General features: G+C 47.3%; 1 protein-coding gene across 2 annotated transcripts in view; it reads left to right on the plus strand.

Annotated features, from left to right (window-relative positions):
* FRMPD3 (FERM and PDZ domain containing 3) overlaps positions 1-12,838 on the plus strand; it is a 79,383-nt gene that overhangs the window by 26,187 nt on the left and 40,358 nt on the right. For both annotated transcript variants that reach the window (XM_007198590.2, XM_057537535.1), the window contains exons 4-5: positions 2,629-2,674; positions 12,609-12,713. In XM_007198590.2, coding sequence (XP_007198652.2) covers positions 2,629-2,674; positions 12,609-12,713 — 151 coding nt within the window. The remainder of the gene's footprint in view (positions 1-2,628; positions 2,675-12,608; positions 12,714-12,838) is intronic.

Genomic DNA, 12,838 nt, shown 5'->3' on the forward strand with positions numbered 1-12,838 from the left:
AGGGAACCTGCCATTGTGGATTTTGCTCACAGTGTGTGTGACCCCTTAGTGCCCTCCCCAGATGGGGGCAGGTGAGAGAGAGAAAGGGGTGTTAGCAGGACCACCACCCTCTGTCCGTGGAGTAATCACATTGACTTTTCCTCTCCTTTACCTCTATACACACCAAGCCACATACCACACACACACACACACACACACACACACACACACACACCATGCACTACAAACATGCCTGCTCACACACACACACACGTACCATAGGCACTCTCACATGCCCACCACATGCACACCGCCGCCTTGCATAGACGTGTTGATAAGGAATGAGATGGTAGAAGCGACGGCTCTAGATTCCACGGGCTGACCTCAGTTTGGAGGACCTGGGCTGTCTCCCCTCAAATGGAACCCTGTGCCCGCTCTCCCACTCTCCCTCTCTGCCTGGTGTAGTCTGTTCCATCTCTGCATCCATCTCCTCAACCCTTCTTGATCTGGAGTGTTTCCATCCCACTTGTCTTTCTTGTTCTCCCAAAGCCCACCTGCCTCCAGACCCCCTCCCTCCCCTTCAAAGGCAGAGGAGCGGTACCCCCTTGCTAGCTCTGGAGGGGTTTGCAGTGCTCCCTCCTGAAGTCCAGAGCAGGTCTTCCTTGACATGCTCCCCCTCCAGCTTAATATCTTGGAATGTGTCTGGTCCCTAATGACCCTTAGTTTGTCTCTTCTCCAAGTTCAGTTTGTCCATTGCATTCCCCCACTCTCCACCCTTCACCCTTCACACTCCACCACCACACCAGTATGGGGTGAGTTCTTTCAATCCCATCAGGGTATGCTGGCGTTCTTTCAGGCTGACCCCTCGGAAGTCTTTGCTTTGCTTCTAGTGGATATCTTTGCACCCCAGAACAAGGTAGCCTGATTTTGTGAGGGAGGCCAGAGCATTTTCTGGGTCAAGACAGAGCTCACTCATTTGATAACCTCAGGGGCTAGCAGATCATTCATTAATTCAGTAAATATTTCTTATAATGAGTGTCTACTGTGCATCAGGCATTGTTCTAGGCACTGAATATACAGCAGTGAATAAGCTGGATGAAAATCCTTGCCCATTGGAGTTTACATTCTAGTGGAAGGAGACACACCATAAGCAATAAACATGATAAATAAGTATTGTACAGTGTACTAGAAGTTGATGAATGTTATTGAAGACTAGAAAGGAGATCAGGATAAAGAAGATCAGGAATGCTGGGCACAGGGGTGCAGAGTGCAACTTTAAATAGCACGGCCAGTGTCGGCCTCAGTGAGGAGGTGACATTTAAAGAAAGACTTGGGAACTTCCCTGGCGGTCCAGTGGTTAGGACTCCATGCTTCCACTGCACAAGTTTGATCCTAAGATCCTGCATGCCGTGCAGCATCGCCAAAAAAAAAAAAAAAGACTTGAAGGAAATGAGGATGTAAGAGAAGGCAAGAAGAACCCAGTGTAAAGGCCCTAAAGCAGGAGTGTGTCTGGTGTGTTTGGGGAACAGGGGAGAAGCCAGCGTGTGGAGTTGGGTAAAGAAGGGGGAGAGTCGTAGCTACTGCAAGGACTTTGGCTTTGTTCTACATGAAATGGGGAGACGTGGCAGGGGCCGGAGCACGGGAGTCACATAATCCGATTTACACTAGGCACCTGCCCTGGTCAAGAGACAGGATTTTCCATGGTGTTTTCCCTGGAATATAATTCCTTCCTTCCCCTGGGAGCTTCCCAGACCCTGCAGATGATTCATCCCTGGACTCTGCCTCATTGAATATGGGAAATGGTCCAAGTCCTTGAGCAGGGAGCCTTGGCCTTCCTTGAATACCCAGAATCAAGGGCATCTTGACTCTGCTTCCTGAACACCTTTGTTCCCAGAAACATTTGAAAAAGGCCAACAAAGAGAGGGGAAACTCCTTCAAGGCGAACTCTTTCCCTTCCTTTAGTTCTTTTAAAGGATTATGTATTCCTGGAAGAGAATTTTCATACCTCACAGCTTGTTGGATCATTGGCATAATTCTTGTCTGAAGAGTTTCAAATTCTTCATCCTTTTGAATATTTGCTATCTGGAGAGTCTTGCCTTCCATCTGTTGCTCCTTGGCTCTCATTTTTTTGGTCCTTCAATTAAAACAAATCTGCTGAGTATGAGTCATGATGACCAAATGACCTTCTTTGGGTTTTTCCTTTCAGTTTCTCCTCTTGCTTAAATACCAGATTGCCAATAATCATGGTACACGTTTCCCAGGATTCTGACTGTGCTCCCTTTGAGTTCCATAATTCAGGTCTTTAGTTTTCCTTGAGAACTTTTTAGCCTATAGATAAAATTGCTCCTAGGGTTTGAGGATTTCTACAGAGAGAATGTGAGAAGGAATATTTAAAAAGACCTGAAAAATGACAACCCCAGAGATAATGGTAATACCATCTTCAGACGCCTGTGCGAACCTATATGTATGGTGTATGTCAGCCGCCACAAATGATGGCAGGCGAGACAGCCATGCACATATTTAGATTGCCCTCTGTCCTAATCCATATGCCTGAATGCAGCCCAGGGGAGAATTCTGGTGTTGCTTCTTGTGCTAGATGAGTACCCAGTGCATGATACACTACTCTCCTGTTCCCTCTTCTCTCTGTAGGAGCGCTAAGGAATTCATCGTTCTTACAGTTCTGCACACTCATCAGGTGAGTGAGCCTCTTTGCCATCCGCCCTTCCTCCTGACTGAGGCAAGAGTATCCCCATATTGGAAAGTTATAGCCATGGGAGAAGGGGAGGAGGGAGACGAAGACCAACATTGTTGTGAGCCAAGGATTTAGGAGTGAACTTAAAAGCGTACTTTCTGAACATCTTGTCTACGCTCACGTCCCAGACTTGAGTATTTTGAAGGGCTACACAGTGCTTTGTTCTGCCTTGTGCTCTCTGCTTTGCCCCACTTAAGCTGCCCCACCCCTGCCCCAGTTCCAGACATATTTTCTACCTCCTTTTTGCTGTGCCCCATCAAAATTTCCCTGTCCAGTGTCCGATTCCCTTGATCTTTGTAGACGGTGGGTGCTAATCTTATTTATTCATTCACACAGGTGTGTACTAAATGGCCTACAATATGTGAGACACAGCACTGTTTTGGGGGATTTACTGTAAAGTTGCTGGGGAGGTACAGTTGGACAAACAGGTTCACCTTTGTCCAGGTTCAGTCACTAACTGGGTATGTGACCTTGCGTGAGTTAGTTCCCTTTTCTGAACCTGTTTCGTCATCTGTAAATTGTGGGATTTAGACTAGAACAGTGTTCCCTGAACTTGCTTGATCATAATAGTCACCAGGAATGTTTATTAAAAGTGAAAGTCCCCAGACCCTTCTTCTCAAAAGCTGAAATCAGAAGGCACAGTGTCCATTACTAGGTCACATCCTTATAGTCATCTTAACTCAAGTTCACAAACCCAGGTGCAAAACTTCTGCATGCAAAACTCAGAGCCCTCCTTCCACCTCCAGCCTAGTTGTCCCTTTCCATTGTCCCCAACTCTACCCTGCACCCCAGAACTTATGTCCCAACCCCATCCCATAGCCACAGGGGAGGTCACATCTGTTGGGGATGGGAGACATGAAATCAGGGGAGACTTCACAGAGGAGGCTGCACCTGAGCTCTACCTTGAGAGATGGGGCAGGATTTCCCAGGCACAGATGGAGGGAAAGCTTATCCAGAGAGAGATGACATTTCTGTGCAAAGCGAGGGGCAGTGCATAGATGCAAGGCATGGGCTCACGAGCCTGGAAGACAGGGTTCAAATCAAACTCTGGCATTTACTGCCTCTCCTCATGGCCCCCAGCCATCTTCTGTGTCAATGTGAACCACATACACAAACACACACACACACATGCGTGCGTGCGCGCACACACACACACACACACACACACACACACGTGCTTCCTGGTATTTAGGCCTTTCTCAATTACAATTCTCCTGTCTCAGGGCTTGCAAGCTCCACCCCTCAGTGGGTGTTACCAATGGGCCCCTCCCTCCCCACCTTACTGCACATGATTAGTTGCCTAGTGGGCAGTGGGCAGTCAGCCCTCGCTCCCCAATCACCTGCCATGAAAATGGCTACCAGTTCCCCCCAAAAATGATCCTTGTGGCGTGGTTGGAATTTACCTCTCTGATCAGAGACCCATTGTGGGTTACTTTGTTAGTCAGGTCTCCTCAAATGTCACTTCCTTGTAGAAGCCTTCCTGGACTATCCTTTCTAAGATAGAATCTACCTGCCACTATCTCCTGATACTGCTTAATTTTCCCAGCAGAGCTGAAATATTACATTTTTTAACTTTTTGTTTTGAAATCATTGTAGATTCACAGGAAGTTGCAAAGCTAGTACAGTGACATCCTTTACCATGTTTCTCCCAGTGGTTACGTGTTACATACCTACTGTACCATATCAGAACTGGGGCACTGATGTCAGTACAATGTGTGCGTAAGTTTCAGTGTCACTCTATCACATGTGTGGCTTCATGTATCAACACAGTCAAGATACCGGACAGTTCTATCACTGAAAGGATCCCTCATGTTGCCCTTTTATGGTGCCCCTACTCACCACCCTCAATCCCTGTCAACCACTAGTCTGTTTTCCATTTCTGTAATTTCATCATTTCAAGAATATTATATAAATGGAATCATAGAGTATGTAACCTTTGGTGGTTGGCTTTTTTCACTCAGCACAATGCCCTTGAGATTCATCCAAGCCATTGCTTGTATTAATAGTTTGCTCCTTTTTATTGCTGAATAGTATTCCGTGGTATGGATGTACCACTGTTTGGTTATCCACCCATTGAAGGACATTGGGGTTGCTTCCAGACTTCGGCTAGCCCAGTTAAAGCTGCTATAAACATTCACGTACAGGCTTTTTTGTGTGTGAGCATTAAGTTTTCATTTCTCTGGGACAAATGCCCAAAAGTGTGATTGTTCAGTCATATATTAGATGTATGTTTAATTTATTAAGAAACTGCCAGGCTACTTTCCAGAGTGGCTGTATCATTTTACATTCCCATGAAATATTATACTTATAGGTATTTATTGTCTGTCTCCCTCAATAGAATGTCAGCTCCACGAGGGTAGAGGCTGTGGTTCACTGCTGTATCCCCAGCGCCTGGAACAGCACCTGGCATAGAATAGGCACTCAATAAGTATTTGTTGGAGGAATGAAGGAAATCCAACTTCCAGCCAGCACGGCAACCTAAACTAAAACTAAACTAAACTCAAGTGTCCAAACTTAGGTGCAGAATGAAGAGCCTAACACCCCCCTGTATCTCTGTCCCAACTCTCATCCCAGTGCCCCCAACACCCCTTTGTCCCCCAGTTCTTATGCCCCCACTGCCCATCCCATGGCCTCTTTGCCGTGGACAGGCTGCTTTCCTTCTCTCCTTTGTACATTTCTTAGTTCTCACTGCCCTGCAGACTTCTGTCCATATCTCTTCTAACACATGGCTGTTTCCTTGAAGACCTGGCTTGAGACTCATGTCTTCCAAACACCTTTGCCTGACTAACCTCAATGAGAGTTTCTAGTTCATTCATTTGTTCACCAAACATTTACTGAATGCTTACTATTCTAGGCGCTCTTCCAGGCTGGGAATATGGCAGTGCACAGGACAGACATGGTTCCTACTCTCAGAGAGCTTACATTCTACTTCTTGGCCTTGTGCTCTCTAAACCCTAGAAACATTGAAAAGTGGGTGAGCACATATACACAGGAGTGATAGGTAAAACAATTAGCAACCTGTACAGGAGGGGTCTTTCAATCAAAATGTAAGCCAGCCACAGGCACTGGAGCATAGTCTTGCAGGCCGCCTAACTGTGCCAGGTGTTAACCCTTTAGTTGATCTTTTATAAAGAGGTCCCAGGGGAGAGGTCAGGTGGCACCCAGGAAGCTTAGGGCACTGACTACTTACCAATCAGTGGGAGAGAATCCCTCAATATTTTACAACAGGTATGGCCATACCAGTGCATCCCAACCAAATGTCAGCCTTGCATACACGTACAGTCGATCCTCCGTATTCACAGATTCTGCATTTACAAATTCGTCCACTGCCTAAAATTTATTTGTGACTCCAAAATCCATACTCACGGCAGTTTCCTGGTCATTTGCTGACATGCGCACAGCGTGAAAATTTTGAGTCTCCCAATGCGCATTCCCAGCTGAGGTCAAACAAGACGATGCTCTGTCTTCTTGTTTTAGCTGTCATGCAGAGCCGTCCAGAGGATGGAGATGGTAGGGGGCAGTGCAGTGTAGTGCAGGAAGCTCCAGCTCTGGGGACAGTTGGATGGGGTTTGAATGCCCACTCTGTTAATGGGGCAGCTTCAGGCAAGTCACAACACCTCAGAACCTCATTTTCTCCTGGTGAAATAAAGAAAATCGAATCTACCAGGGTGAGTTGTTTTTAGAATTTAAGATTATAATCTATGTGAGATACACACACACACACACACACACACACACACACACACACACACACACATTTCCCCCAGGAACAACTGTTCAGTATTCATTAGTTCAGTGCTCACACAACTATGAACAGCAGAAATCAACCGAGAGAATCTTCTCTCGCGCTGAAGTGAAAGCTTCTTGAAGACCCCCAGCACATGTTCACTGTTACAGCTCCTACATCACAGAACATGGTAGCACTTGTTATCTCATGGGTGCCTCTTACCAGACTCTCATGTTCAAGCTTGACAGTCTCCAGAAGAAAATCTCCTGATAGGTCCAGGTTGTGGCCCAAGAATCTGTACTTTTAATAAGAGCCACAAGTAATTCTGATGCTCAGTAGAATTTGGGAAACATTGAACCAGACAATCTTTAAGGCCCCTGCCACTCCTACATTCTGTGGCTGATAATGGTCTAATACAGTGGTCCTCTACTGGTTATACATTTGAACCTCCTGAGAAGCTCTTAAACATATTGATCCTTGGGCTCTAGCCTCGGACCAATTGAATTAGAAGCTCTGGGGATGGAGCCCAGGTATTGATCTTTTGAAAACTCTCCCCAAATGATTCTGATATGTAGCCAGGGTACACGATCTAATGTATAGTCTCTTTCTGATGGCATTTTCCTTTTAAAGGAGTGACTGTTACCATGGCAGATCATTGGGGAGTATTTTGGGCAGTCACAGGGATCCTTTCCCAGGGACCCTCAAACCATACTGCATAGATAGCCACTTATTAGGTCTATATGTATTTAAGAGTGTTCTTTAATCTTTGAGTGACCAACTATTCCCCGTGATTGACTGAATATGTATTCATTTTGGTACCCTTAGACCTTGTCACATCGTATGCCCTCAATAAATATTTTAAAATAAAGTACTGGCTTGTGACCTAGAATAGCCCTGGCAAAGCAAGCAGACAGTCCCTTCAAATGAAACCCTAGTTTTCTGGTTTTGAAAACTTAGCCTGTACCCAAAGAGTCTCAGCCCCCTCTGCTTGGAACCACCTGTCCAGAAAAAAAGCCAAAATAATGGGAAGCACCGCAGAAGAATTAGTTTCCACAGAGCTTCTTCAGTATACTGCTTGGCAGAGAGTAGGTGTCCAAACCCTATCTGCTGAATTGATGAAGTAATTTGATATTAACCCTAGCAATCAACTACTGCCTTCTATTCTGTGCCTACTCTGCGCTTGGTGCTAGGGGAAGACACAGCAATATAAAATGTCATCTCTTCTTTTACAGCCTGGTTGGGGAGATGAGCAATGGTGGTGTGGATTCACAAGGAGTACTACAGGAAATCCAGGGAGGGGAATAGCGAGGTTGGGGAAGGGTTCAGGACCAAGGTAGAATTTGAGCTGGGTTTTAGAGGTGGCATTTAGCTGAGCAAAAGGGATGCTGGGGGCCCTGAAGGGTGGGGATGGTGAAGAGATAGCATGAGGTAGGCACAGAAGTGGGAAGAAGCCCCATGTGTCCAGGGAGCTGTGGGCAGAACACCCAACTAGGCGATAGATGGGGAGTGAGGGTTATGTGTGGTTTGTGGGGGACCTTGGAAGCCGGGGAGAGGACATGTTCCCCTCTAGGCAGTCCTGAATGCAGGAACGAAAGACCCCTGGGTCCCTTATCAGTGGGCCCCTGACACCAGGATGGCCCTCCATTGTCTCTGGCTCCCACAGTGGTTGCTATGGGAATTGCTTATAAGTAGGCTCAGGTGTCAAAGAAAATGAGGCAGCAGAAAGGGAAATCAGGAGGCTGTCAAAGCTTCAGGAACCTGAGCTCCATGTTCTTAAAATCCTTTCACAATTATCGAAGTGCAGCCCTATCATACACTAAAACATTTGGCCGTGTACCTGTCTTTGGCCAAGGTATAAGTGAACACAACCCTGAAATCTGTACTGATAGAGCCACCAAATTAAAAAATGGTCAGAGAATCACCAGCTGTTTAATTCAGTCCTGAGGGAAGAGGCAGCCTCTCTCTTCTGTTGCTTATTCCACGGAGCCGCTGGCTTCACATTTACTTCAAGGGGCTTGCAGTGGCCCCGGAGGTACTTAGCAATTCTAGTCCCGTGTTTCAGGCCAAAATTCATTTCAGCCAGAAAGGGTGCCCATTGCAAAATGAGACTCCCAGCTGCTTGGAGGAAAAATGGGGTCAGTCAAGAGCTCAGATGTCCCAGCTTTAAGGTACTCAGTCTATGCTTAGTGCGTTAGGACATTTCCAACAATTCCTGGGCACTACCCTCTCAGAGATTCTGACTTTTGAAGTCTGGTGTAGGCCTAGAAATCTGTGTCCTAACGAGCATTTCCCAGTGATTCTTTTTTTTTTTTTTAAAGGATTTTCTTATTTATTTATTTATTTATTTATTTATTTTTGGCTGTGTTGGGTCTTCGGTTCGTGCGAGGGCTTTCTCCAGTTGCGGCAAGTGGGGGCCACTCTTCATCGCGGTGCGGGGACCGCTCTTCATCGCGGTGCGCGGGCCTTTCTCTATCGCGGCCCCTCCCGTCGCGGGGCACAGGCTCCAGACGCGCAGGCTCAGCAATTGTGGCTCACGGGCCCAGCTGCTCCGTGGCATGTGGGATCTTCCCAGACCAGGGCTCGAACCCGTGTCCCCTGCATTAGCAGGCAGATTCTCAACCACTGCGCCACCAGGGAAGCCCTCCCAGTGATTCTTATCATCAGGTAAGTTTTAGACATAGTGGGTGAGTGCATGCTAATGAGTTAGTGCAGGACTCTGTGAATTTCTTCTGTAAAGGGCCATATAGTAAATACTTCAGGCTTTGTAGGCCATACGTGGTAGCACAAAAGCAGCCATGGGCAATGCATAAATGAAGAGAATGGCTGTGTTCCAGTAAAGCTTTATTTACTAAAATATGTGGTGGGCAGGAGCTGGCCCACACAGGCCCATAGTCTGCTGGCCCCTGAAGTGGGTTCCTTACTCCTTCTAGGTACCACATTTGAATGTTGACCAGGGCCTTCCCAATTCTCAATACTTTAATTCAAATGAGCGACTCTAGTATCAAGAACTTCAGGCCCCATATTTGCACTTAGAAGATGCTTTGGGACAGGGCGACCTTTGAGAGCCCCTCAAGTCACACTGCAAGGTAGGCGTCACCTGTGTCGAAGCATAAAGCTAGACATGACTCCGTGACATGTAGCAGAGACCAGCTGGCAACGAGTGACTCACCATCAGTGATTGAGGCTGAAGACCGAGAATAGGATGGAGTCTTAGAAACCAACAGGACAAGGGTCAATGAGGAATGAGGCACAGACAAGCTGAAAACAGCTGTACAACAGACACTGGAAATGACTATAATCCTTGAGGATAGCAAGGAGGCTGTCCCCTCTCTATACGTGACACATAAGAGGAGAGGGTACCAGTTAGGGTTCTTCATTTGTTCAAATCCATTCACTAGGACCAAGGTAGAACCAGACCAGTGAACAAAAGACCAGGAATGGACTTCCAGCTTCAGTCCGCTGTGGGGAATGATGGCTAATCCAAGACTCAGAAAATCTGGGTTCTGGTTTTTGCTCCACTACTCAGTTATTTGGATGCATTGAGTAAACCGTATCCTCTTCCCTGGCCTCCGTTTCTTATGTAAAAATGAAGGGTGGACTAAAATGGCCCATTCGGGTCTCTAGAGATGCCTCATTCCACACTGTGCATGAGGGCATTCGATGACAGATGATCACAGCGAAAAGAGAGGGTGGCCGTCAGGTAGAACAGAGTTCACCTACCTTGTGTCTGGCATCTCCGGTGGAAATGTGACTACTGTGGAGACGGAGTCAAGCAGAGCTGCCTGAACAGAAGTACAGATCCTTCTATCTTGCCCCCTCCCTTTGCTCCTGCCTCAGCCCACAGCCTCCACCCAAGATTTGAGCACCAAGCTGTGCAACACAGAGGCATTTCTCGACTTCCATGAACAATCAATAACTGTAATCACTTTCTGCAACGATCTCCAGCCCTGGATTTCCTTGTGCTATATTGTCTGCTGCCAACAAATTGTCTCTGTGGCTCAGGATGAGAAGTCTAAGGTTCCTTTAGCTCAGTGGTTCCCAACCTTAGCTGCATTTTGAAATCATCAGAAGCTTAAAAAGATACCAATACCTGGGCCCCATCCCCAGGAATTTAAAAATTTTTTTAAAACCCCGGGTTTTTTTTTTAAAGCTCCTCCCTCCGGTGTTTCTGCCCTCTAGCCAGCACTGAGACCCACTGCCTGACGTTCTGCTGGACTCAGTGGCTTTCTGCAGTCTGCCCTCTGTGGGGAGTGAGCTTGTTGGCTCTGGAAGAGAACACAGCTGGGACCAGGGCCCAAGAGCTAACGAGGACGTTTGTTTCTGGTGTGTCTTTATCTTAGGGCCCTGCCCTCCTGTGGCTGATCTAGTAAATGAATTCCAACCGCAGCGTTAATGGCAGAAAATAGCTTAATGTATTGCCTTCCCAGCTGGTGGGGACCCTTCAGGGCCTTAACACAAAGGAATGCTTGATTGTAGGGCTCACAGGCTCCACGGCAAGGCTGGTAGGGGAGGCGGTTTGAAGGAGCCCCAAACCTGATTTCCCCCTTCCTCATCTCAGTAAATGGCATCTCCATTCTTCCAGTTGACTCCTCTTTCTCACCTCCCACAACCAATCCGTCAACATAGCATCTTGGTTCTATCTTCAGAATCTAGCCAGAATCCACTCACTTGGGATCATAGCGCCATTATTACCATCCTGGCCCAAGCCTCCATCATATTTTAAACTGTATTCCTGCAGTAGACTCGGAACGGGTCTCCCTCCTCTGGCTGCCACCCTCCTGTACTATTTTCCACACAGCAGACAGAGGCATCCGTTTTAAATGCAAGTCAGACCCTGTCTGCTCAAAACCCTCCGGTGGAGCAAAATCCAAAGTTCCTGACACGTGATCCAGCCCCCAGACTCCTCTCCGGCTCCCCGCTCAGTCGTTCCGCTCCGGCCACACTGGGCTTCCTGGCTGCTCCCCTCGCACCCCAGTCCTCCTCCCACCTCAGAGACTTTCTTGTTCTTTCTTCCTGGAAGGCTCTTGCTCCAGATATCCTCATGGCAGTCTCAAGCTCACTTCCTTCAGGCCTCTGCTTAAATGTCACCTCCTGGAAGAGGTCTTCCCTGACCGTCCCGTCTAAAATAACACCCCAGCCACTCCCCACCCTCACGGCCTCAGTCTCTGCTGTAGTGCCTCACTCTGCTCGATTTGTCCTCGTGTCCTTATTTGCTACCTAAGAGATATTTCTGTGTTTATTGTCTGTCTGTCTGTCCCTGCTAGGGTGGGCGCTCCTTGAGGCCAGGGAGTTTTGCCCATCTTGTTCACTGCTGGATCCCTCATCACCTAGAACTGTACCTGGCACAGAGTGGGCCCTCCCTAAATTTGTCACACGGATGAATAAATGCCCCCAAAGACATGAGGGTGCCCCTCACCAGGACTCCTGCATTTCCTCAAATCCACGGCCCACCCAGGGAAGACTTAGTTTCCAGCATTTGCTAACCATGCGTCCTGCTGAATTTGTGGGAGTTTTCGAAAACTGGAGGGCCTAGCTGATTGAGCATTTCTTACAGAAGTGGATGAACAAAGTAGTGGAGAGCCCAGAACTAGGAAGCCAGGACACCTGGCTAAAATCCCTAATGTCTCTACTCCCAAATAGTGTAGAAATCGTGGAGAAATCCTTTCGGAGGGCTAGGCCTCCTTTCTTCCACATCTAAAATAATATTTTCTATGAGCCTCCATCCTAGGGGAAGGGCATATTTTTGAAATGAATAAGATTATTTCTGTAAATCTTTTGCGATGTTCCTATTCAGATGTAATAAAAACCACCATTTAGGTATATCTCACATTAAGGAAATCAAATATATAAAACTTCAGTGCATGTTATTACAAAGAATTTTTGCAAACTCCCCTAGGCCTAGAGCATTAATAATGGGATTCAACTTACTCAAATTCGATTCATGCCCAGCTTACACAAGAACATACCAATCACCTAAGGAAGCACTTAGCACATTGCCTTGCACCTACTAGGGAATCAATACTTATTTATCGGCTTATTGATCAGCAAGGCAAAGGGTACCCATACGGAGACATCTTAAGTCCCATGCAGCAAAGGTCAGGTTTTTCCCAGGGATGGAGAACTCACCAGCTCTCTCTGTTCTTTTTCCAGTCCCCCAAATCTGCCTTCATCAGTGCTGCGAAGAAGGCCAAGCTGAGATCCAATCCCGTGAAGGTCCGATTTTCTGAGCAGGTGGCAATTGGAGAAACAGATGCAGTAAGTGCAGCTTCAGCCTCCTCCCCTTGGCCCTTGGCCAGAGTCGGCCTGGGCGTCGAGGTCTCGCTCTGGGCCAGTTGCTCATCTGCTGCTCCTCAGAATGGACAGCATTATGAAGGGGTTGG

Source organism: Balaenoptera acutorostrata, chromosome X (genome assembly GCF_949987535.1).
Source record: "Balaenoptera acutorostrata chromosome X, mBalAcu1.1, whole genome shotgun sequence".
In the NCBI taxonomy this organism is placed as follows: domain Eukaryota; kingdom Metazoa; phylum Chordata; class Mammalia; order Artiodactyla; family Balaenopteridae; genus Balaenoptera; species Balaenoptera acutorostrata.